Source organism: Acytostelium subglobosum, assembly GCF_000787575.1.
Source record: "Acytostelium subglobosum LB1 DNA, scaffold: scaffold2, whole genome shotgun sequence".
Lineage (NCBI taxonomy): Eukaryota > Evosea > Eumycetozoa > Acytosteliales > Acytosteliaceae > Acytostelium > Acytostelium subglobosum.
In genome coordinates, this window is record NW_012236530.1 from 1,575,652 (window position 1) to 1,599,876 (window position 24,225).

Consider the following 24,225-nt stretch of genomic DNA (forward strand, 5'->3'; position numbering starts at 1 on the left):
TCTTGTTTGATTCTTTGCAATAACAGTTAATTAATTAAAGATTATAACTTGTATCATATATCTGTACATATATATTCATTCAATCAATCAATCAATAACAATCAATATCGATCAATCAATCAATCAAAATATTGATCATCAACATAACAAACACATAAATTATAATATATAATAAGATAGATGATGACAACATCAAGTTGGTATCAGTCTACAACAATGAGTAGTAGACATATTCCAATGTCAGATTCGACAGATATACTTCCAACATCAAGTGGAGGAACAGGTGGAGGTGGTGGTCTAGATGATTCACAACAATCAATACAACAGCAACAACAACAGCAACTGGATATTAATATGGATTGTTTGAATATTGTAGAGATGACAGAGGAGTTAAAGAAGAAATTGGATCAACTAAAGGCTGGACTGGAGTCGAATAACATGTTGGTCATACTAGACGCAATTACAAATGTTAGATCAATGACTATGTTGGGTGGTTTGAATAACAGTTCCAATGGCATGAGCAGTAGCAATAGCAATAGCAATACCAACGGCAACAGCAACGGCAATGGCGTTGGCAATGGAGGTGGCAATAATGGATTGAGTCACAGCAAGAAAATATCATTGGAGATTATAGACACTATTGTACAGACAGGCCTGATATCAAGGCTGGTGGCACTACTCTCCTTGGACTCACCAGCTCTGTTGTGTATGTAGAAGAGGTGCACTGGACACTCAAGATATGGAACCATTCCAACCACTCACTCAATCAATCAATCAATCAATCAAACAAACAAACAGTCGAGGTCATATGGACATTAACAAGTATAACTAGGGCCAGTGTGGATTATGCGACGATCGTTGTTAATTCTGGCGCAATACCACCGCTGATAAGGATAATGGTCAACTCGGAGGATGATGTGATGGAACAATCATTATTTGCATTGGGCACGATTGCTGAGAGTTCACCAATGTTTCGTGATGCACTACTGCATCAGACAGAGGTGCTCTCGCTCCTCGTCGGTCTGCTGACACAACAGCCAACCAAGCGTCTGGGAGTACTGCGGTGTGTCATGTGGACCCTGTCAACACTATGCGGCGGCAAGCCCTATCCATCGTTCGAGAGACTGCGGCCACTGCTACCTCTTCTGTATAATATATTGGCCAGTGCCAAGGACCAACAGATACTGGGCGAGGCCCTGATGTGTCTGTCCTACATGACACGAGGCAACAATCAAGAGATATCGATCGTGGCCACTTCATTCGACTTTGTTCCGAGGATATTAGATTGTATGAATGTCTCGACCGACAAGTGTATATTAACTCCAGCCATCAGGACGTTTGGCAACATCGTAGCGGGCGATCACAACGTCACAATGTTGGCAATGTCCTATAATCCACTGCCTACAATCTATCGTCTGCTTCAAAACAACGACGCATCAATACGCAAAGAGATGTCATGGATTGTCAGCAACATAGTAGTTGGTGGACCCGAACTAATCCAACGCGTGGTCGATGCCAACATCATGCCAATAATAGTTAACTCACTACAATACGATGACTATGCCATCAAGAAGGGTAGGTCCTACAACATCCAGATGTCGCGACAATCAACTCACTCAATCCCTCACTCAAACATACATTCAGAGTGTCTTTGGATCATATCCAATCTGATAGAGTATGGCAATGAGGATCAGATTAGGTATCTTGTGGAACTTGGATGTATACAGTCTATTGGACAGATGATGTGCCAGGACTTGGAGTTGGTGGTGTTGGCGACGTTCAACAATATCATCACACGATGTCCAGTGGACAGCAAGCGATATATAGAGATGATCAAGGAGTGTGGCGCATTGGTCTACTTTGAGAACAGGGTCAAGAGTGATGAAGGCCAACTCTCAATCTCCTCCAAAGAGGTGTTGATGAACTTCTTCAATGCGACAATCTTTGCCTCCTCAAGAGACACAGACAGTTAGTTGATCAAATAACAACATCAACACCAATCACGCAGTACTCTACACAAGGCTTGTTATTAGTTCATTAGTTAGTTGATCCATCTTCATTGACGACTTGATTATTGTTGGACAGACTGTACAGGGCACGCTTTTGGAATCTCGACCACGATGGCACTGGCACCTCCACCTCCGTTACAGATACTGGCCACACCAATGGATGCCTTCTTCTGATTAAGGATGGTCAGTAGTGTACAGATGATTCTTGAGCCAGAGCTGCCAAGTGGATGGCCCATCGCCACTGCACCTCCATAGACATTAGTCTTCTCCATGGGGATGCCAAGTTTCTGATAGGTAGGCGTGCAAGCTATGTCAGTAAGATGCACAACAAGAGATCCTCATCCCCATCCAAGTATACATACCTTCATGTTAGCCAGCGCCACTACACTGAACGCTTCGTTGATCTCGAAATAGTCCACTTGGTCCTGGGACAGTCCTGCCTTGGCCAATGCCTTGGGGATGGCAAGTGCTGGGGTCGTTGTGAACTGGATAGGCTCTTGGGAGGCATCCGCAGATGATCTGATAAAGGCTATGATGGGCTGCTTCAACTCGCGTGCCTTTGACTCACTCATCAACACAAGGATGGACGCACCATCACTTAGTGTAGAGGCATTTCCTGCGGTAACAGTTCCGTTCTCCTTCTGGAAACATGGCTGAAGGTTACCAAGTTTCTCATAGTTGGCGTTGCTGACCTCTTCGTCATCGATAACAGTCACTGCTGGCTTGGCCTTTGTACCTGGTATGGTGATGGGTGCAATCTCATCCTTGAAGTACTGGTTCTTTGTTGCCTCATTGGCCAGACGGTAGCTGCGAATGGCATACTCATCCTGCTCGGCCTTGGTAATCTGGTAGTCCTTGCTACATCTCTCAGCGGCCAGACCCATATGGAAATTGCCAAAAGGATCGGTCAAACCATCTTTGATCATACCATCAATCATAGTAGCATTGCCCATTCTATATCCATTCCTTGCCTTATCCAAATAGTATGGTACATTTGACATTGACTCGAATCCACCAGCCACAATAACATGGGCCTGTCCACTCTGGATCAAGTTGGAACCAATCATAACAGCCTTCATTCCAGATGCACAAACTGATGTAATCATTATTATAATAAGTATGATTGATTGATTGTTTGATTGAATGATACTACTTACCTTTGTTCACAATGGTACAGGGTACAGTGTTTGGAATACCTGCTGCGATAGCAGCTTGGGAGGCTGGTGCCTGGCCAATGTTGGCACTGAGGACATTGCCTAGGATCACCTCGTCGATGGATTCCAAAATGGATGGATTGTTCAACTTTCCAACGGCAGACTTGATGGCAGCACTTGCCAGATCAATAGCACTCAATGTGGACAATGAACCATTGAATCCACCCATAGCAGTGCGACTATATGATACAATGGCGACTCTTTCATAATTGTTGGATATCATTCTTTAATTAATTGATTGATTATATAGATAATATGCACAAGTAAGTATGCAAGTAAGTTATTTGATGATGTTGTGAGAGAAATGGATAATGAACAATGACAACAATGCAGTCCTGTACACGATGAATGAATAAATGAATGAATGAACAGTAACGATACAAACACAAAGGGTATAGACAGACAAGGTGTCAGAGTGCCAACATACACCATCACACAGATGTCATCTCGGTGGAGAGACTGAGACTGAGTCTGAGACCGTCACACAACAGAGATTAAGATTATATCAATATTAACGATATAATGGGGATCAGGGTTCCAGCATATATACTATTGTATAAATTGAGTATAATAGAGTGACAAACGTGTTGTCATCTCAATAGCCATTGACAGGGAGAGTGGAAGGGTAGGTCACTGACCAACACACACAGTGTTGTCATCAATCTAGCCAGAATGATGTAAGTAAGTAGTGTAACACCAATCTAAAAATGAAGGGTGTTTGTCTCTGTGTAGCCAAGGGAGGTGGTGTGTTGAATGGTGTGTGAATCAGTCAGTCGGTCGAACCACTAAACGAATGTCATTCACACACACACAAAGGTATCTTATCTTATCCTTGAGATATATATTTATTACTTATCACCTTCAACCAGCCAACCAACATAATTATTATGAATGATACACTACTCCGGAGTTCAAGTGATACTATCTCATCATCACAATCAATCAACATTGTTGTAACTCCTAATAATAATAATGAAGATGATGATGTATCTTCAAATTACAAACAAGATGTTAATGTTGATGCTTTGATACCACCTCCATCAACAATATCAACATCAACATCAATATCAACAATAGATAAAAGAAAGAAGGATAAACGACAACAGCATCAAGAGAGACAGGTCGATCCGAGTAAGATCAATCATTTCTCACGAATCAATCAATTCTACAATGACAACAAACATCTCGTTGATGAGGATGCAATCAAGAAGTTGAAAAAGACACCATTGGCATTGTTGTTTGCCTATATTGGCACAGGATACAATGGTCTAGAGTATAGAATGTCAAATGATGCAGTGGGTCTGGAGAATGTTTTGGAGCAAGCATTGTTCAAGGCTGGAATGATCCTGCCCTCGAACCTGGGTGACCCCAGTCGCATCAAATGGAATCGTTCCAGTCGCACGGACAAAGGTGTTCATTCACTATGCACCCTTATCACTGCCAACTTGGAGATCTCCACATACAAGGTGCAGGGGGAGGTTGAGGATGTTGTCGTTGATGTTGGTGTTGGTGTTGAGGAGGTTGGTGAGCAAGTAGTAGTTGAGTTGGCGGCGGCGGAGGCAACAACGATCATCACACTTGAGGAGTATATGCAACGTATCAATCAGTATTTACCAGGTCCATTGCGTGCTGTTGGACTTGCGCGAACCAGTCGATCATTCAATCCAAGGAGTCAGTGCACCAGTAGAACATACCATTATGTTTTACCTCGCAAGTACATTGGAACCAGCCAGACAATGGACCAAATCAATGACAACATATTAGCACAATTCATTGGCAATCATTCATATCACAACTTCACAATGCATCGAAAGACCTATAAAGGTACCTTGGGAGATACAGTCATCAAACAACAACATAAAGATAGTGGACACGATGCCGCCAAGTCATCAGATGATGAGGAGGGGGAGGAGGCTGGCGAATTAACTAAGGGCACGTCCGAGTGGATGTCCAGCCCAATGGAGCGCGATATCGAGTTGGCATGGTTCTCCCTCAATCCAAGGAATATGAGGAAGATATACTCATTCAAGTTGGTCGAGTTGCCAACTAAAGATGGTGACGTTGAGCCACTGGTCAGGTTTGAGATACATGGCGAATCATTCATTCAATACCAAATCAGGAAGATGATTGGATTCGTCTTGGCATTGTCCAATGGATATTGTAAGGATACAAGGATCATGGAGATGGCATTATGTTCGCCATATTCAGTTAGATCACCTATTGCACCGGCCACGCCATTATACCTGTTTGATATGACGCTGAAGGAGAGGACATCGACAACACCCATGCAACTATTCGACAAATCGTCAACATCCACATTGAAGGAGCAGTTCTGCGTCGATCAACTCTATCCACATTTGGCCGACTTGAATCGTGCAGATCCATACTTTGACCGATTCATCGATGAGCTGCGGTCTCACCTTTACACCTTTGAGAACCAAGACATCGACAACCTCTACGCCAACTACCTTGGACATCGTCAAGAGTTCGAGGCCAACAAGCTACTGAGGCAGCAGAAGAGGAAGGACAAGGCCACCGCATCCAAGACATGTGAATAGTGAATAAATCAATCGGATGCTTGATCACCATTTAATGTACATATAACACAGATATCCTGATTCGACCGGCCAGACTATTGTCGATGTAGTGGCCAACCTTGATTTCGGCCTCAGGATGGGCGTTCTCTTGGAGATAGGTGATGGCACGACCAATCTCTTTGAGACTGATGTCGTCGCCACTGGCAATGTTGATGAGGATCGCCTTGCTGCTCTGTCCATCGCTCTCCACCAGCGGGTTGTTCAGGGCGTCGAACGCAGCCTTGAGTGCTCGGTCCTCGCCCGAAGCCTCACCCACGCCAATCCGTGAGTAGCCAGGACGTTTGGTCAGAATGGCCTTGATGTCGCTAAAGTCCAAATTGATCAGACCTGGATGATTGATTATACTGGTGATGGTCTTTACACCGCTGTGCAATATCTCATCGGCCATTGAGAATGAGTCCACTATCGTAGTGTTTGGCTGGGCCATCGATAACAACCTATCATTGGACACAACGACCAACGTGTCCACATACTTTCCCAACTCTTCCAGTCCCTCGCTAGCATAGTTCTGTTTGATCTTTCCTTCGAATCGGAATGGTCTATATACATCAATTTGATTAAGTTGATTGATTGAGTGAGTGGAATGATTCCAGAGTGATCGATCGATTGATTGATACACACCTTGTGACCACCGCCGCAACTAGGACATCATTGTTCATCTTCTTAATCTCTCTTGCAATGATTGGTGATGATCCAGTGCCAGTGCCACCACCCATGCCAGCGGCAAGGAATACAAGGTCAGAGTGTTTCAGTTGTTCCATAACATCTTGTATCGACTCTTCTGCAGCCATTCTACCAATCTCTGGCTTTGAACCAGCACCATGACCACGTGTCAACTGTGGACCCAATTGTATTCTATTGCTACTCAATGACTTTACCAAATCCTGTTGATCCGTATTGCACACTACAAACTCTACACCTTCCAAATGTCTCCTAATCATATGATTGACTGCATTGCCTCCTCCGCCTCCAACTCCAACCTACATCATCAGTTGATTGAGTGAGTGATAATGTCGACGACATGACATCAATCAATGAACATACCACAGATATCTTTGGTTTGAATAGTTGTAGTCTACTCTTGCCACTGCCAACTTGTATTATCTTGTCCTGTTTAGATGTTGTTGATGATGATGTTGCAGATCTAAGAGTGATATTACAACATGTGTAATAGTATCGCCGTGATGATACTAATTGAGCTCGTGCTCTTAGAAGTGATTGTGCTTGTGCTTGTGTATATATCAACAACTTCATCTATCCTTCTCTATCTCTATCTCCAGGTGATGATCAACAAACAATGAATGAATTGCAAAAGTAAACAATCTTTCAATTTCACACTTCACATTGTTTGAACATCGCGACATTATTCAAAGAGATAGAGATAGAGATATGATATGAAGACATCAATAAATAGTAGTAATAGTAGTAATAGTAGTATACATGATGTGGATAATGATGTAACAGAGGTGTTGGATGTTGATGATGAAGAGGATATCAAAGTAGTTGATTATAGTAGTTTGGATGAACTAAAGATTAGAATACAAAGAGTTGCAAAGAGAAGGAATTGGAATCTGAATGATACTTCAATATCAACAAGACCAACAATCAATATTACTACATTGTTTAGACCCGAGGTGGTAGTTGTTGATGTCTCCAATGTCATTGAGATTGATGACATACCTGATTCTGGATCACCTTCACATGGTTCATCAGTCTCAGAGTCGTCAACGACAACAACAACCACTTCTGAACGACTTAGTCTTTCAGGACAACTTAAACAATTGAGAAGACTGACCAAGGGTCATGGCAACACAATCAAGGACATGTTGGACAAAGAATCACTCTATTCTTCTCAGGATGGCAACACTCAAACAGAGACTCAGGCTCAGACTCAGACTCAGCCTCAGACACAGGCACAGGCTCAGGTTCAGACTCAGACAACTCAGACTCAGACTCAGACACAACAGTTAGATCCATTGTTGGCGTTGCGAAAGGATGAGGAACAGTTTGCAAAGGACAAGGCAATGATTCAGACACAGCTTCAGGGTCATTTCAATTCATTGTCAATGGCTTATAGGAACTCTGTACTGTCAAGAGAGTTGTTGATGGAACATTTATCATTGCTGTATGATAAGGAGAATGCAGTTAGATATGTTCAGAAGATTGATTGTTTGAAATCCGAGAAGATACCAAAGATGCCAACAAATTTCAATCTAAAGTCACTGTTAGAGATGTCTTATCCAATTCGTGAATTGATCGATGAGTCAAAGAAAGAGCATGCCAGGTTAAGGCAGATCCACCAATCACAATTGCAGAACACAGAGTCACATCCACAGCCACAGCCACAGCCACAGCCACAGCCACAGCCACAGCCACAGCAGACACAACCAAAGCCAAAGGCACAGACACTGACCCAACCACAGCCACAGCCACAACCACAACCCATGCCACAGCAACAGCCAAAGCCACAGACACTGACCCAACCACCAAAGACCCAACCACAGCCACAGCCACAGCCACAGCCACCAAAGTCACAGAAACAGCCAGGGCCACAGGTCCAGCCACAAGCCCAGCTATCATCAAGGTCAAATATACCTATCTCCTTTGATCTAAGGAATATGACACATGCGGGCATCAAAAAAGATACGAAACCAACCACGGTCGCACCTGCTCCTACTTCCCCACCAACTCAAGGATCATCTACCAACGAGAAGCAATCTACTGTCAAGCCATCAGAGAAGACAAAGCCCCCAACAGCTGTAATGGCGCCCCCTGCTCCTCAGCCAGTCAAAGTGTCAGAGGTACCAAAGCAGCCACCACCAGCTAGCCTTCAAACGGCCAGTGACCCACTTGATGGCCTTATATCCAAGATGAAGCGCGTCAGCATACAGCCCCAGCCAGTTGGACAACAACAAGAACACAACCCATACACAGACCTTCCAGCCAAGCCAAAGAATAAGTATGTTCTTGAATATGGTCCACGACAGACATCAGGACTAACCAACTATCCATAGCTACATGGACAAGCATGATGAGCAACTGGCAGAGGGAGAGCAAGTACCAGAATGCCCTCCACTGAACAATATATTCAATCTGAATCAACACTGTCAGGACAACTTCTCGACATTCAAGACACATTACATTCGAACATACTTCCAGCGATTGAATCATTCAATATTCAAATCAAGATTCAACATTGATGACATGTTGGACATTTCCAACTCAACTGGAATCAAGTCACCTGCGACAATCTCACTCAAATCCAAAGACAATGGTGATCGCACTGCCATCATCACAATTCACATCAACAACATCAACACCATCCGTGAGTATACAATCATTCAATCACTGGAACTATTCCAATCAACTAACATGCCCTCATCAAACAAAAGAGAAGCTTGTGAATGTACTCTGCCATCAGATGTGCCACGCAGCCACATGGATATTCGACAATGACAATGGTACACATGGAGCCCAGTTTAAGTACTGGGTTCGTGTGGCACTGGGTCTGTATCCAGATCTATCGATTGATCTCTGCGACAACTATCCCCTGCAGCACAAGTATCACTACAAGTGCAAGAGTAGAGAGTGCTCAATGACATTTGGCCGACCGACGATAATGCAACTCGACGAGGATATTTATTGTGGCCGTTGCAATTCGCCAATCGTGGCGATGAACCTCGACAAGACATCGTCATTCTCTGGCAACACGGTGGATGGCAATGCTTTGGATGCACCTGCACAGCTCAGTATGGCACAGGCTACACAAGCAATCGATAGCAATGACACTGAATCAGAGTTCAACAAGTTCTACAACGATCAAATTGCACAACATGGTCAGAAATACTCTTCCATGACTGATGAACAAAAGATATCAATCATCAAACTCAAGTACAAACAGCAATGGATGAACAAAAACATCAAGTCCAAGGTACTAAAGTGAGTTTTCCTCGACTAATCTGGCGGTCAATCTCACACACATAAACTTGGTGTTTCGTGCGTTTTTGAAATGAAGTTGTTTGTGGTTGGGCTTGTTCATGAGTTCTTCATCAAAAAGGGAGGGGTCAAGTTCATTGTTCATTCAGTCAATACTTCAATTCATAGAGATCAGTCAATCAAATACAAGTAGAGATTCACATGCACATGCTCCTTCATGTGCAGCATCAGGGCAGCATAACAAGCAGCAACATCATCATCATCAACAACATCTACTAGTATCATTCAATCATTCATTCATTCATTCATTCAATCAATCAATCATTTGTGTTGTGTCTCATTCATTCAATCAATCAATCAATCTATCAATCAATCATACAAACAAATATATATAAGATAACATAAACACATACATATACACAATATAGATAGATAGATATAATAATAATAATAATGTCATCAAATGAGAACTATAAAGGACTGCTACAAGAATTGTGTCAAAAGAGAAAGGAGTTGACACCGACTTATTCTACACCAAAGCAGTTGACAGAGTCGGGTAATCTGTACTTTCAAACGGATGTGTTGGTGAAGTTCAGAGGAAAGGAGTTCTCTGGACAGGGCACGGCCAAGGCAAAGAAGGATGCCGAGAAACTTGCCGCCTACGCGGCACTGCAGCGAATCTATGCAGAGTTTCCAAACGAGCGCATCGTTCAAGAGACCAACTCAATGGCCAGCTCTGGTGGTGTTTGTGGCGGCGGCCTGGGCGACATTGGACACAGCTTACCGATCAGTGGCAGTGGCGGTGGCGGCATGATGTCACCGCCTGGCAATCTCACCCCTCAGATGATGTTCACACCGTCCAGTCGACATCCAATGCCAGGCGACTCTCGGGTACCCGACCCCCTGCTTGTAGTGAATGGAGCATCGCTCAACTTTTCACAGTTGCCCAGCATGCCAGGAGTCGAAGATCCAAGAATGAGAATGATCCTGGATCAACAATTGCGCTCTTACAACGAGCGTATCGCGTCACTAGAAAAGAAGATGACCGAAATGCACGACCTCATCGAGAAGAGACACTCAGACATGAAAGAGTACGTCGATCGCAAGACCAAGAAGAAGGTCAAGAAGAATGAACAGCTTCCAATCATCGCCGTCAAGATGAACCCAATGGCGGAGATTTCAGCGGTCGAGCGCGATGAGGTCAAGATGTCGACCATCACACAGGAGAAGGTCGACGTGAGCAACGTGCCAGAACAGATCTCATACTACAAGTACGAGATGATCTACAGTCACAGGTTCGACAGCAGCACATTCTGGCATTTGGGCGACGAGTACATGTTCACTGGCTACGTGGTCTACTCGACACAGATGCTGCCCAAGCCCATCATCCACATCTGCAACTCACAGGGCGATCACTTTGGACTGTCTCTTCGCGAGACCGTCATGGAGAAGGTGTCACGACAGGACTTTGGTCGCATGCTGACCTTCCACAACTTCTTCTACACCAAGATCTTGCTGCAGCACGAGACAATGGAGTTCAAAGATCACAACGAACTCTACTTCCTGCCCAATGTCCTGTGTCTTTCAAAGCCCACCAAGTCATACTACGAATCACTCATTGATTTGATCACTGTGGAGAACATCTCGGTCGACCTGCCATCATCCGTCCTCGACTCGGAGAAGGCATACCGCGAGTACTTTGACAGGAAGTACTTAAAGAAGATCACGCTGTCGCCGCGTGGCGACTTTAACATCTGTCGCGAGATCGACTACACCAACAAGTTTGTCTACGACAAGCCAAACTTCATCGTCCAGGACAAGGACGGTCAGGTGGTGGAGCTCAAAAGCAACCTGTGTCCGCAGCTCATGGTCACGCACACCTATGCTGCACAGGGCAAGGATCATTGGACAATGAAGCCTTTGCTATACTTTGACTCACACGACAACTATGAGGACCCCTCCAAGTGGGGCAAGGACGACGACCTGGACACTGTCGTCTGGGAGAGCTTTATACGCCGATCAAAGCTCTTTGCCAAGGACCCGATGCTGCTCAAGGTCTTTGGCATCAACTCTGACATGCACTCCATTGCCAAGGTGGCTGTGCTTGTCCTCTTGCCCGAGGTGCGCTGGCACATCAAGATGCAGCACTTTAAGCACAACATCTACGAGATCAAGAACCCAAGACTACTGCGAGAGATCTTCACTCATCCCTCAACAAAGAGAATCAACACGTCCATTCCAGCCGACCTAAAGATGTTCCGCGGATACAACTGCTACATGGGAGACAACCAAAGAATTGAGTTTCTTGGTGACTCTGTCCTAAAGTTCTGTACAAGGTATGTATCGTTGTTTGATTGATCGTGTAATCAATCACATCATACTAACCCATCAATCACATCACCAATAGTATATACCTATTCTTCAAGTACCCACATGGACAGGAAGGATTCCTAACGGCCAAGAGGAGTGAGATGACAAACAATAACTACCTGTTGCAGATATGCGATAACTTCCAGATCGAGGAGATATTGCGATTCAGTACGACTGATGACTTGAAGAAACCAAAGGCAGATGTTGTCGAAGCACTCTTTGGTGCAATATTCTTGGAGCGAGGCATCAAAGAGGCCTACACCTTTATCATCAAGATGATCTTTGGTGTTAACAACGCACAGTTCCCAACCTACACCTGTGCACATTCTCCTCATGAGGAGAGTCCACTAGGTATGCACTTTACCACGATCAATCAATCACTCACTCAAACTAGATACTAACGAACGACACTCGACCCCACTGAATAGACCCAAGACAGAATGAGATGTTGTTCACTCAAGGCGTAAGGGCAAAGAGGAATTGCCTATTCTTTGAGTCAATCAATTGTACGACAGAGCAGAACTCTTACCAACGATTGGAGTACTTGGGCGACTCGTACTTGGACGTCGTGGTGTCAGAGTTCTTGTTCCACCACTACCCAGAGGAGCAGGAAGGCTTCCTCTCGATGGTGCGATCATCATTGGTCAAGAATGAGAGTCTGGCGCGCATATCAGAGGCAATCAAGATCAAAGACTGCCTGCACGACCAGAACGTGGCATTCACCCAGAAGCGTATGGGTGATCTGTTTGAATCGTTTGTCGGCTTCTTGACACTGGACCAAGGTTTGGAGGACACCAAGGACTTTATAAAAAGGACGATACCGTGTACGATGAAGAGAGTGGCAGAGGTAACAAAAACGACACTGATACCTGCCACTGCCACGAGTAGTAGTGATCGATCAGTGGCAAGTGGAGCGACACTATCCAATCAATCGATCGAGGATACATCAATTCTATTTGGTCACAATGACGACAATGCAATGGTACAATGAATTATTTTAACAACCTTGATGATCAAAATGTGAGGGCAAGGGCAAGGGAAAGGGTAAGGGTAAGGGTAGGGTAAGGGTATGCCCCACTACGTTGGTAAGTGTTTAAGTATTCTTAGGCGAGTGCCAAAGTAATCGCCAAATGATATCGTACATGCTTCTTTATTATCCTCGTTATCCAGTGTCCAGTCCGCCTGACTGTGTGGAATTGGTGTGCTTTGGTCAATAAAGTGGAAACACGGTCTTGTTGAGGATGGAATGATGGCTGTTGATGACACTGGCCAACGCTGAGATTTGAGAGTCGTCTGCCAATGGCCTAGCCATGCCTGGAAGACGAAGTATTTGATGTAACTCTGCTTCATAGCTTGAAGGAACTCATCGAAATGATCATCACCGAGCTTGTCTCCACAATGAAGCCAAAGAGTCAGCCTTTTGATTGGAACGGATTGAAGTGAGAGCATGTCCACTATTGCCTTTGAGATTTGACCACCATAAACCTGAATGGAGACACACTCCACGTTGCCCTTGAGTATCATAAGATTGTCTTGGAACGATGTCAAGCGAGCTGTGAGTTGTGGCTGTTCTTGCTTCCATGACGGCAACGCGTCTCTGAGACGCAGTGACTTGAGCAGTCTGCGCAGGGCGAGCAGTGTGCACTGGTCAATCTCACCAAGTTTGGTCACTGTGCATGATTTGTTGGTGAAGAGGAACTCCAACAGTGACAAGGCTGCTGGGCTGACCGATGGCTCGTGATTATTCTCGTTGAAGAACTCAATGAAGAGTGATCGGAGCTGTGTTGACGGACGGCCAAGGTACGTGAGATTCGGCGAGAAACAATCCCACCATCGCTCGATCCTCAACTTCTTAAGGTTGACCAACTGATTGAGCGTGTCGAATGCGCCAACTGCCGTTGGTGGAATGAAGCGTAGTTGAAGTGATGTGATTGTTGAGAACTGACTTGACATCACCTGTTGGTAGAGGTCAAGCTGGTCCAGGTCTTCGTTTCTGGGAGGAAGGAATGTCAGAGATTGGAGTGCTGGAAAGTGCTCGGTGCCAATGCTCGCCACACCATGGCCCCTCCATGTTATGCGGGTGGATCTCTCAGAGGTGATGCTGGTCACTGTCTTCCCAACTCCAAAGTGTTTTTTCAGTTGGTGAATCTCCTCCAATGATCCAGCCACTGTGGTCAGCGTCGACAGGAGCTGGCGCAATGACTCCATTGTCGACGGACTCTCATTCTTAGCAAGCCAACCGCTGCTGTTCAGGTAGTCAAAGCTGAGAGTCTTGATACGGTCAGAGATGATCGAGTATCGTTGTTGGTCAGCAGACTTTCGGGCGTGTGCAAACAGGGCCAGGTCTGACACTTTGTTGTTGAGTGACTTGACAAACGAGTGAAAGTTCCAGCACACTAGACTTAGTCGCATGGCATGGGTCCAATTTGGGTCGTTTGGATCAACAATTGTAGTACTATCAAAGTCACTCCCGAAGCTATAGGGTACAAAAGTGCACCCCACTATCCGTGACTGTATATATTTAGGTAGGATCATCGCTTTTGGAAACAATCTGGCACTCTTGCCAGAGATTTTATCCAAGTCTAAAAACAATTTATCACTTGATTTCTAATAAAAAGAAAATTATAATCAAAAATAACTTCATCAATTCAACCCTTTAGACCAAGAGTCGGTCTTGTCAGTCATCATATCAGAAGGACCATGACTTGGTCCATCTCGGTAGGCCACGAACTTTAGACGATCATCATTATCTTGACTGCCATACCGGAAGTAGATCAAAGTGGACAAATCAACTATGTCAGCCTGCCAAACTTCGTCCACATAAGACAACAGGGAGCGGCAACTCATCATTAGTTTTAATTTGATTTGTAGTTGTATTATTGGATGTTGAAACTTAGAGCTCTCTGTATTGTGATCTGTTCCTTCTCTTTACAAACATGAATGCACCAACAACTAGAAGTGCTACTCCGGCCAAAGTTCCAATAACTACACCTGCGACACCTCCACGAGATAGACCAGACTTCTGGCAAACGTTGCTGTTACCACTGATTGAACAAGTGGTTGGACAATCCAATATATTGTTGTCTCCATATTGTGATGACTCCAGGGTGAGTCTACCAACTTCACAATGTATCAACGCTTCAGCACCTCCAGTTGTTTTACCAAAGTATGAGTTGGATACTGTTGTATTTGATTCTTCAATGATAAGATGATGCTCCACCAATACATTGTCTGAGAATCTACAGTTGGAAGCCTCCAAATTAACTTGATAAGCAACTAATAACATTTTCGCATTGTTGTTACTGAATGTTGAATCATATATTGTAATATTTCCAAATGATAGGGAGAGCATAGTCGTCATAGTGTTGCCATTGAACTTTGATCCGATAATTGATAATAGAGTGTTGGTTGTAAAGAATATTCCTGATCCATATGTTGAAGGTGAAGTGTTATTATTGAATATACAATCAATTATTGATGTTGATTTGAATTGATCAATAAAGAATAGGTGATTAATGAATATATTTGAAGTGAATGACGATCCAGATATTAATAAACTACCTCCAGAGGATATTTTACCATAATAAAAATTATTATTGTTTATATCAACTTTGTGAAGTAATAAATTTGTGTTGGTTGAAGAGAATAATGAATCATTAGGAGAGTTGACATTACTAATTGATCCTCCATTCATTGTGAAATATGTTAATCCATTATTATTTGGTGATACGATTGTAAATAATTCTGTTGAATTAAAATTATTGAATTGTACATTGTTTAGAGTGATAAATGTGAGATTATATGATATTGATAATATTGATGGTCTATTTCCATTAATTATTTGTAAATTATTAATAGTAATATTTGTTGGTGATACTACTGATGATAAAAAAATAAATGATTTAATACCATATCCCATATCAATTATTACAGGATCAGTTACAGTGTCAATTGGTCCAATAGTGATATTAAGTGATCTATCTGGATATTGGAGTATGTTACCATCAATAGATTGGTAAACACCTGATGCCATTGCAATGTTTACGATTGAGTTGGTTGGGTTTGGGAATTGGAAATTGAAGGATGTGACTGCTGAACTAATATTTGGACAAGATGTATAAGTGTTGAGACCACAAACTACATCTTTAAATGTTGAAGATGAATCAACATATATTGTTGTAGTTTTAAGTGATTGGGAATCAACCAAAAAAAATAGTAGAGAGAAAAATATTAAAATAATCTTCATTATTATTATTATTATTGTAATCTAACTTTATAGAGATAATTAGGAATATATATAATAGATAACTTTTGGTAAGAAGCTAAGTATTAGACGTTAACAAGATAAGTTCAGTTGTGTTGGGACTTAAAATATCCTAGGATATGCTAGGTCTTTAGACCCCTTGGTCTTCCCACTGACCAATTTGTTTCCTAATTTGGAAAATGTTAGGTTGTGTTTCCCGATCCATCTAGTTTTGTTTCAACAGTGGTTGACTATCAAAAATTTTATGTGCTTTTCTTCTCGCTGAAAGTCATGTCCTTTGAAGACATAGTTAAGTTGATTAATATATATATATAAATTATGGGATAATCCCATTTAAATGACCTTCTTCTTTTACAAAATTGTAACGTTGAAAGAGGAAGTGAGATATTTTTGATGTTTTTGCGAACAAATAGGGACGTTTTGATGTACCGATTGTGTTCAATGAGTTACATTTTCGATACCACCTGATCAAACAGATGACTTTGTTCTCTCTACTACTACTATAACATATAATATATAATTTACAATGAACAGCATCAAGTCATCATTGAACCTGTCATCAAAGTTGTTGTTGATCAACACTTCCAGGAACATCACATGCTCAACAACACGTTGGTTGTCCACTGCCTCACAGGTCAATGTATGTTCATCAAACAGTCAACATCACAATCAACTGTTGATGTATAGGATGAAGAACTTACTTTACAAGTTGATACTCTCACACAAACATAACAGAAACAAACAGCACTATATCAATTGCACAAGGATCTTGGAGCAAAGATGGTCGAGTTCTGTGGATGGGACATGCCAGTGATGTACCCAACTGGTGTGTTGACAGAGCACTTCCAGTGCAGACAAAAGTCTGCTTTGTTTGATGTGTCACATATGGGTCAGCTTAGAATCCACGGACGCGATCGTGTAGAGTTCTTCGAGTCGATAGTGGTCGCTGACCTGCAGGCTTTGCCCGCGGGCCACTCCAAGCTCTCGGTGTTCACCAACGAGAAGGGTGGCATCATCGATGATACAATGATCACCAACGCCGGCGACAACCTCTACGTCGTTGTCAACGCTGGTTGCGCCGACAAGGACATTGCCCACATCAAGCAGCAGATGTCGCTGTTCAAGGCCAAGGGCAAGGACGTCAGCATGGAGCTGCTCGAGGACAAGGCACTCATCGCCGTGCAGGGCCCTGCCACTGAGGCCGTCGTCTCCAGACTCACCAAGCAGGATCTCTCCTCGATGGAGTTCATGACTCAGCGCACAGCCACCATCGATGGCATCAACGTCATCATGACACGTTGTGGATACACTGGCGAGGACGGATTCGAGATCTCGGTGGACAACCGCGACGCCACACGTCTGGCCAAGATCCTGTTGGACAATGGCACCGATGTGCTGTGCTCGGGTCTCGGTGCCCGTGACTCCCTTCGTCTGGAGGCCGGTCTCTGTCTGTACGGACACGACCTGAACGACGACATCACACCAATCGAGGCTACATTGGGCTGGTTGATCAGCAAGCGCAGAAAGGAGCAGGGTGGATTCCCAGGCGCCAGCGTCATCCAACAGCAGCTCAAGGATGGAGTCAAGCAGAAGCGTGTTGGCCTGATCCTCAGCGGCGCACCCGCTCGTGAGGGCGTCCAATTGGTGGACTCGTCCAACAATGTCATTGGCAGAGTGACCAGTGGCACCCTGTCGCCAGTGACCAAACAACCAATCTCCATGTGCTACATCAACACAGAGTTCAGCAAGGTTGACACCCCAGTGTTTGCCTCCATCCGTGGTCGTCAAGTTCCAGCCACCGTCTCCAAGATGCCATTCGTTCCAACCAACTACAAGAAGGTTACCAAATAAATAAGTACAAGCTATCATGCCCTCGCCCTTACCCTAACCCTCACCCTAACCCTCGCCCTAACCCAAGATAATGTCAATTACTTGATAAATATTTATTGATTGTCAATAGACTTGGTCTATGATTGAATGAATGAATAATTATATCCATATTTAGAGCTCGCGAACCAAGTGGGATGACCATGGACACCATCTGTTTCCTGGGAGGAGATGTCCACCAACCTCGCTGAGGTGGTTCTCAACGTAGTCGATTGATGCGTCACAGACTTCCATAGCCATGTCAAAGAAGGTGATGGTGGCTGGGTCGAGGTAGTAGGACCACTCCCAGTTGTACCAGACATCACCACGCTTGATAATTCCCATGACTCCACGTGCTTCCTGGGTTCTGTTGGCAATAAGGTCACGAGCATGTTGGATCAAAGTAGGGTTGGACAACTTAATGGTGAACTCGTTGGTGTAATCGGAGAAGACAAAGTAGGCGTTTCTAGCGTAGGCCATGGTCACGGTGACCAGCAACAAGGCGGCAATTATTTGGAATGATTTCATTATTGGTTATTATTATTTAATTGATTGTTTGATTGATTGTATGAATGATATTTGAGTAAACACATGTCTCGCTATTTATATATCTAGAGGTGTCAATATATTTGACATGTCCTGTCAAGTTATGTTTGCAGGGTCTCATCAAAAAAGTGATCACTTTTTTTTGACAGGAGGTGACATCCAATCAAAATCAGATAGGGTAAAGTCATAATCACATTAAAAAGACACTGATTGTAACCAAGTATGGACGATGGTCCGACCTAATACACCGTAGGGATAGGAGGTTTGACACCCCGATACCAGGATTTAACTTATCTCATTTGACCCAGGGTATATATATTTTTAATATAAATATTAATATGTAATTGAAATCTTTATAAACAAATAATATAATAATAAGTAAATTATTCAAAAGATTTAGAAGATAATTGTTAGTTTTTTAGTTAGCCCTGGGGAACAATAAAAGTATTAATAATTTGTGGATAAGAAAGATAAACAAAGAGTTCTTGATATAGATATTACCAATGATCGGATAGTTTTGAACATCATCATAATGGTGAGTCCTATCCCAATCAAAATTACAAACAATTGTGGGCTGTGTTGTGGATGTTGAGGTTGATCTTCATGTTCATCGACAACACACACACCCATTTATTTCCAATTTAGTAGTTTCTTCATCGGTTGCCCATTGGCAAAGGGTCACTATTCATCACCATTATGGTGAGCATTCAATAAAATGACAACCAATCAATGTGTTTAGTTTCATATCTATCTATCTTAATACCTATTTATTATCATTACTCTACTAGTTCAGAACGAAGTGAACATACACCTCTCCTCCCCAATATTACATCAACTAGACTCAAACACATTGTGTGTCTACATTAAATATAAGGTTCTAAATGGGCTACGCCGATGGCTCATAATATCATCCTTTGAAGGTCTACGATCATTTGCACATCGAATCAAATAACAAGATATATAACACACATATTTTCTCCACTCCCTATTTAATAAGGTCACTTTGTCGGCCTCAACCTCAATCGATATTGCCATTAATCGTCATCTAAGCATCACATTGACTATCTATCACCCATCCCATTCTTCTTGAATCAATCAATCAATCAAACATTCAGCAGCCAGGACCATTTGCACCTTTGAGCCAACAAACATTGAAACTAGATCAGCGTCAAGTTGACGTGAACAACGCGCTACCTTGTCTCTCTCTTCTATCCCACCTTGTCACGTTCAGAAGTGTCTCGTGGTAGAGAAAGAGGCCCAAACACTCACACTCACCCCACACCTCGCGTTCCAGGACAAAAGTTGACGAGGAGGGGTGCGATCGCACACCGAATCAACCAACCCTATTCCAAAAAAAAAGGAAGTGAGGAGTGGCTGTGTGTTGTTGTTGCTGTTGTTGCTGAAGGTTGTTCTTGTTTGTGAACACACCAAACATAGTCATACGCATCATACCTCTATCTATCTCTATCTATCTATTTATTATAACTATTATTATTATTATTATTATTACTATTATTATTACTTGACGACATCAAACATTAGAGAACAGACAAATCAAGAGAGTGAGAAGTTATCATTACAATACAATCATCATCATAATCACAGCCGATCGATATACATACTCGGCAAATACTTTATTTTATAATAACACATATAATACATACATAATATAACTTATAACATGTCAACATCACGTTGTGTAAACAAAACGATCATTGGTAGACCAGTTAGTGATGGAGGTAAGTCATCACACATAGTAGTACAGCATGAAGTGGCGGACGAATACAGTGACACTGACACACGATCATCAACATCAAACAGCTGGTGTTAGATTGAGAAGAATGATAGGAAATCCATTATCACAACTGGATCCCTTTATATTCCTGGACGAGTTCAAGAGCGAGAATGTTAGAGACTATGGTGCTGGTTTTCCAGATCATCCTCATGTATGTCTCGACACAACATTGTCATCATAGTTCAATCAATCAATCACGAGTCTAATATACAGTTGTTCACAGAGAGGATTCGAAGCAATAACATATATGTTGGCAGGAATAATGGAACATAAAGATCATAAGGGACATCATAATGTGCTCAGTGAAGGATGTGCTCAGATAATGACAGCCGGTCGTGGAATTGTACACTCAGAGATGTTAAAGGGCGATAGTAATGGACTCATATGGGGCTTCCACCTGTGGATCAATCTGCCCCGAAAGAACAAGATGATGGAGCCACGCTATAACTTTGTCCCAGCGGACAAGGTGCCCGTCGTCGTCGATCAATTCAGAGGCAGCAGGTCAAAGATCATTTGTGGCGAGTATCTGGGTCAGCGCGGACCAATCTTTGACGTCGTCGTCAATCCCATAATAATGGACGTCGTGATGCCACCGGGCACATCATTCTCTATCGATCTGCCGAGCAATCACGCCGCATACATCTATGTCTACAGGGGCTCTGGTGAGTTTGGCCCAATCACCAACCCAACATCACTCAAAGAGCCACACATGGGTATCTTTGAGTGCTTGGCCAACTCCAACATTGTAGGATCATTCAGTGAAGGAATAACAACATCATGCATCGAAGCGACATCATCCGAAGGCTGTGGCTTCTTCTTCCTAAGTGGACCTCAAATCAAAGAACCAATCGCTAGGCATGGTCCATATGTATGTTACTATTCATTCCTTCAAGTTGAGTAATCAAATACTAATACTAATAATACAAAAACAGGTAATGAATACACAAGCAGAGATAAGCCAGGCATTCTATGATTATGATACTGGACGATTCGGTCACTAACATTTGGGAAGTGGATATATTTATATATATAATAATGATAGATGTATATTTATAACTCGATCAAACACATATACTACGACATTCCATCAGTCAATCAATCAACCAAACCAATCACACACATTCACATTATAAGCATCCAGACTTAGTACACCAAACAACCAACCAGCCAGCCAACGAACCAACGAACCGCTTAACATTTAATGAAACATGATGGAAGTGATAGTATTATTCAAAGTCAGTCAACAACTTGTCAATTGAGGGAATGATCATACTGATCGCGTGATCGATCAAAGATTTGATTTGTTTTTGTCAGAGTTGTTCATAAAAAGGGCGCAACAAACAACGACAACATGGAGATAACAACAACTAATACAAATACAAATACAAATACAACAACTGGAGGAGGATTGTTATTCCATCGTTTATTGAATAATATTGTAGTTAGAAAGAATATATTTGGACATGTAGCAATCATTCATAAGCAATTGATTAGACTGAATAACTATGATAAGGTTAGAATACACACTTGGCAAAAGGTACATAACTCTTTCAAACTGTTGACATACTTTGGTTACATCAATGACTTGAAGCGTCGTATTAATGATGAGCCTCAAGACATCGATTTGATCAACCTTCATAAGGACTTTATTCCAGATGGTATGTACCATTGGCGATCAAATATGTTGACATGCTCCTAACTAACGATCAATCAGTGACCAAATATCCAGTCAATGACAAATGTCACTTTACCAATATTGACCATCGATTGGTTGGTCTGGCGGATATTGCTTGTAGACAGGGACATATGTCAATTGTTGAAATGCTCGACCAACATCAAGATAATGAACGAGGCTTGTTCAATGCCAACAACATGTTCTGGGCGATCAAGTATGGACATTATCAAATTGCCAAATTCCTCTTCCACAAAAGAGTGGACAAGGATGGATTCACAGTGGCCGCAATCCAAGAGGCCGCCAAATGTCCAGACTACGAATTGTTAGAGCTACTTGTTAGTCGGTGGGCACCAAACCAGCGTAATCCTGCTATCGATTCAGCGGCAGCGTATGGTCGACTCAACAATGTCGTCCTGCTCCATACTAAGGGCTATTGCTGCACAAGGGAGGCGATGCACTCGGCGGCCATCAAAGGATACTATGACATCGTTGTCTATCTTCAGAACAATAGATTGGAGGGTTGCCAGAAAGACACTATGCAACAAACTATCTCAAATGGACATATTGATGTGGCGCTCTTCTTGGCCAAGAGTCGTCCAGTGACTTGTGGCATCACCGATTACACTGACCTGCTGGCTCGTCACGCTCCACTGCCTGTTCTTCAGCGATTGATTAAGGAGGGTGTAATCACAAACTTGACGCAGGAAGCCATGCTGGCGCAGGACATTGGTACACTGGAGTACGTTCACAACACCTTTTCACTTCGGTACAATCAAGGCTGTATGGATATCGCCGCCAAGCATGGTAATCTAGAACTCATCCAATTCCTTTCACAACAAAAGGTTGAGCCCAGCGACAAATGTTTGGAGGAGGCGGCGCGGGCTGGACACCTTGAAGTTGTCCAGTATCTCCACGACACATTCCCCATGCTCAGAACATCATGCGCTGCCATGAACGATGCGGCAGGCAATGGCCATCTCTCAGTCGTCCAATTCCTTCATGAGCGACGCACTGAAGGCTGTACAACACTGGCAATGAGCAAGGCAATTATGAATGGACATCGCCAAGTGGTTGATTTCCTTATCCTGAATCGATCAGAAGGGTACCATATCTACGATCTGGTTGAACGCGATGGAAAACCTAACAGCATGAAATGGCTTTGTCGCAGTGATTCATTGGAGTACCTCCAACTCCTTAATGATCGGTTCAAAGAATCCTTCATATCCTTGTCACTCCACTATATCATAGAATCCGGTCGCCACGATATCATTCGCTATCTTCATAACGATAACCACCCACTTGTCACAAAAGCAACGACAATCCACAAATCCTCCAAACATCACATTGCTGGCTATCAGATCAACGAGCCACTTCTAGAGTATCTCAGGTCTGGCACAGGTGCAGAACGTTTGGAATCATCTTATAACAATCGCCAGGATATTCGCCAATACCTATATGATCAAGTGGTCAATCCTGTTGGGCTGGAGGCTGCTGAACTTGTAGAGGTACACAGAGCTGTAATGCTACTCAAAAGTATGGATCCAAGGGGATACAACAAGTTGCTTTCTGATAACACGATGAGTAATGATGGACCGCGTGGGACGTCTCTGGAAGTTCTCAAATATCTACATCCATTCATTGGCCATCCATACCTCTATCACGTCCAGTTGTTTGCCAAACATGGTGATCTGGCCAGTTTGATGTTCCTTCATTGCAACACACATTCGAAGGAGATCTTAAAGAGCCAAGTCTTGAAAACGGCCTGCAAGCAAGGACATCTCAACATTGTCAAGTTTCTCACGTCTTGGGATAACAGGTTAAGAATGTATATATCGGAAGCCCTCCAACATGCTCATAATCACCCGATAATCAAAGATTATCTCAACTCGCAATTATAAGAAATGGTAATAATATTATTGACGTAGTTAATGTCAACTGTTCGAAGCAAGAGGT

The 24,225-nt window shown here is 43.1% G+C and overlaps 11 protein-coding genes across 11 annotated transcripts; 7 read left to right on the forward strand and 4 right to left on the reverse strand.

The window, feature by feature from the left end:
* Positions 1 to 180: 180 nt before the first annotated feature.
* On the forward strand, positions 181 to 1,973 carry SAMD00019534_014090 (hypothetical protein; the record flags this gene model as incomplete). Its single annotated transcript, XM_012903376.1, has 3 exons — positions 181 to 706; positions 799 to 1,575; positions 1,645 to 1,973. The coding sequence occupies 3 exons, from the start codon at positions 181 to 183 to the stop codon at positions 1,971 to 1,973; spliced, it is 1,632 nt and encodes a 543-aa protein (XP_012758830.1).
* A 104-nt stretch (positions 1,974 to 2,077) lies between these two features.
* SAMD00019534_014100 (hypothetical protein) lies at positions 2,078 to 3,446 on the reverse strand (the record flags this gene model as incomplete). The annotated part of the gene is made up of 3 exons (XM_012903377.1): positions 2,078 to 2,296; positions 2,372 to 3,102; positions 3,167 to 3,446. Coding segments are annotated over 3 exons (1,230 nt in total), but the record flags the coding sequence as incomplete, so codon positions are not given.
* A 484-nt stretch (positions 3,447 to 3,930) lies between these two features.
* Positions 3,931 to 5,781, forward strand: SAMD00019534_014110 (hypothetical protein; the record flags this gene model as incomplete). Its single annotated transcript, XM_012903378.1, has 3 exons — positions 3,931 to 3,979; positions 4,301 to 4,819; positions 4,988 to 5,781. 3 exons carry the CDS (start codon positions 3,931 to 3,933, stop codon positions 5,779 to 5,781), a joined length of 1,362 nt encoding a protein of 453 aa, XP_012758832.1.
* Positions 5,782 to 5,812: 31 nt separating this feature from the next.
* Positions 5,813 to 7,530, reverse strand: SAMD00019534_014120 (hypothetical protein; the record flags this gene model as incomplete). The annotated part of the gene is made up of 4 exons (XM_012903380.1): positions 5,813 to 6,359; positions 6,442 to 6,800; positions 6,865 to 6,930; positions 7,501 to 7,530. The coding sequence occupies 4 exons, from the start codon at positions 7,528 to 7,530 to the stop codon at positions 5,813 to 5,815; spliced, it is 1,002 nt and encodes a 333-aa protein (XP_012758834.1).
* On the forward strand, positions 7,215 to 9,760 carry SAMD00019534_014130 (hypothetical protein; the record flags this gene model as incomplete). The annotated part of the gene is made up of 3 exons (XM_012903379.1): positions 7,215 to 8,779; positions 8,835 to 9,145; positions 9,213 to 9,760. Coding segments are annotated over 3 exons (2,424 nt in total), but the record flags the coding sequence as incomplete, so codon positions are not given.
* Positions 9,761 to 10,209: 449 nt separating this feature from the next.
* SAMD00019534_014140 (hypothetical protein) lies at positions 10,210 to 13,117 on the forward strand (the record flags this gene model as incomplete). The annotated part of the gene is made up of 3 exons (XM_012903381.1): positions 10,210 to 12,092; positions 12,164 to 12,477; positions 12,555 to 13,117. The coding sequence occupies 3 exons, from the start codon at positions 10,210 to 10,212 to the stop codon at positions 13,115 to 13,117; spliced, it is 2,760 nt and encodes a 919-aa protein (XP_012758835.1).
* An 86-nt stretch (positions 13,118 to 13,203) lies between these two features.
* Positions 13,204 to 14,538, reverse strand: SAMD00019534_014150 (hypothetical protein; the record flags this gene model as incomplete). Its single annotated transcript, XM_012903382.1, has 2 exons — positions 13,204 to 13,543; positions 13,628 to 14,538. The coding sequence occupies 2 exons, from the start codon at positions 14,536 to 14,538 to the stop codon at positions 13,204 to 13,206; spliced, it is 1,251 nt and encodes a 416-aa protein (XP_012758836.1).
* A 2,378-nt stretch (positions 14,539 to 16,916) lies between these two features.
* SAMD00019534_014160 (hypothetical protein) lies at positions 16,917 to 18,241 on the forward strand (the record flags this gene model as incomplete). The annotated part of the gene is made up of 2 exons (XM_012903383.1): positions 16,917 to 17,030; positions 17,126 to 18,241. 2 exons carry the CDS (start codon positions 16,917 to 16,919, stop codon positions 18,239 to 18,241), a joined length of 1,230 nt encoding a protein of 409 aa, XP_012758837.1.
* A 153-nt stretch (positions 18,242 to 18,394) lies between these two features.
* SAMD00019534_014170 (hypothetical protein) lies at positions 18,395 to 18,790 on the reverse strand (the record flags this gene model as incomplete). The annotated part of the gene is made up of 1 exon (XM_012903384.1): positions 18,395 to 18,790. A coding segment is annotated over one exon (396 nt), but the record flags the coding sequence as incomplete, so codon positions are not given.
* A 1,811-nt stretch (positions 18,791 to 20,601) lies between these two features.
* Positions 20,602 to 21,492, forward strand: SAMD00019534_014180 (hypothetical protein; the record flags this gene model as incomplete). The annotated part of the gene is made up of 2 exons (XM_012903385.1): positions 20,602 to 20,748; positions 20,821 to 21,492. Coding segments are annotated over 2 exons (819 nt in total), but the record flags the coding sequence as incomplete, so codon positions are not given.
* A 911-nt stretch (positions 21,493 to 22,403) lies between these two features.
* SAMD00019534_014190 (hypothetical protein) lies at positions 22,404 to 24,167 on the forward strand (the record flags this gene model as incomplete). Its single annotated transcript, XM_012903386.1, has 1 exon — positions 22,404 to 24,167. A coding segment is annotated over one exon (1,764 nt), but the record flags the coding sequence as incomplete, so codon positions are not given.
* Between the last annotated feature and the right edge of the window lie 58 nt (positions 24,168 to 24,225).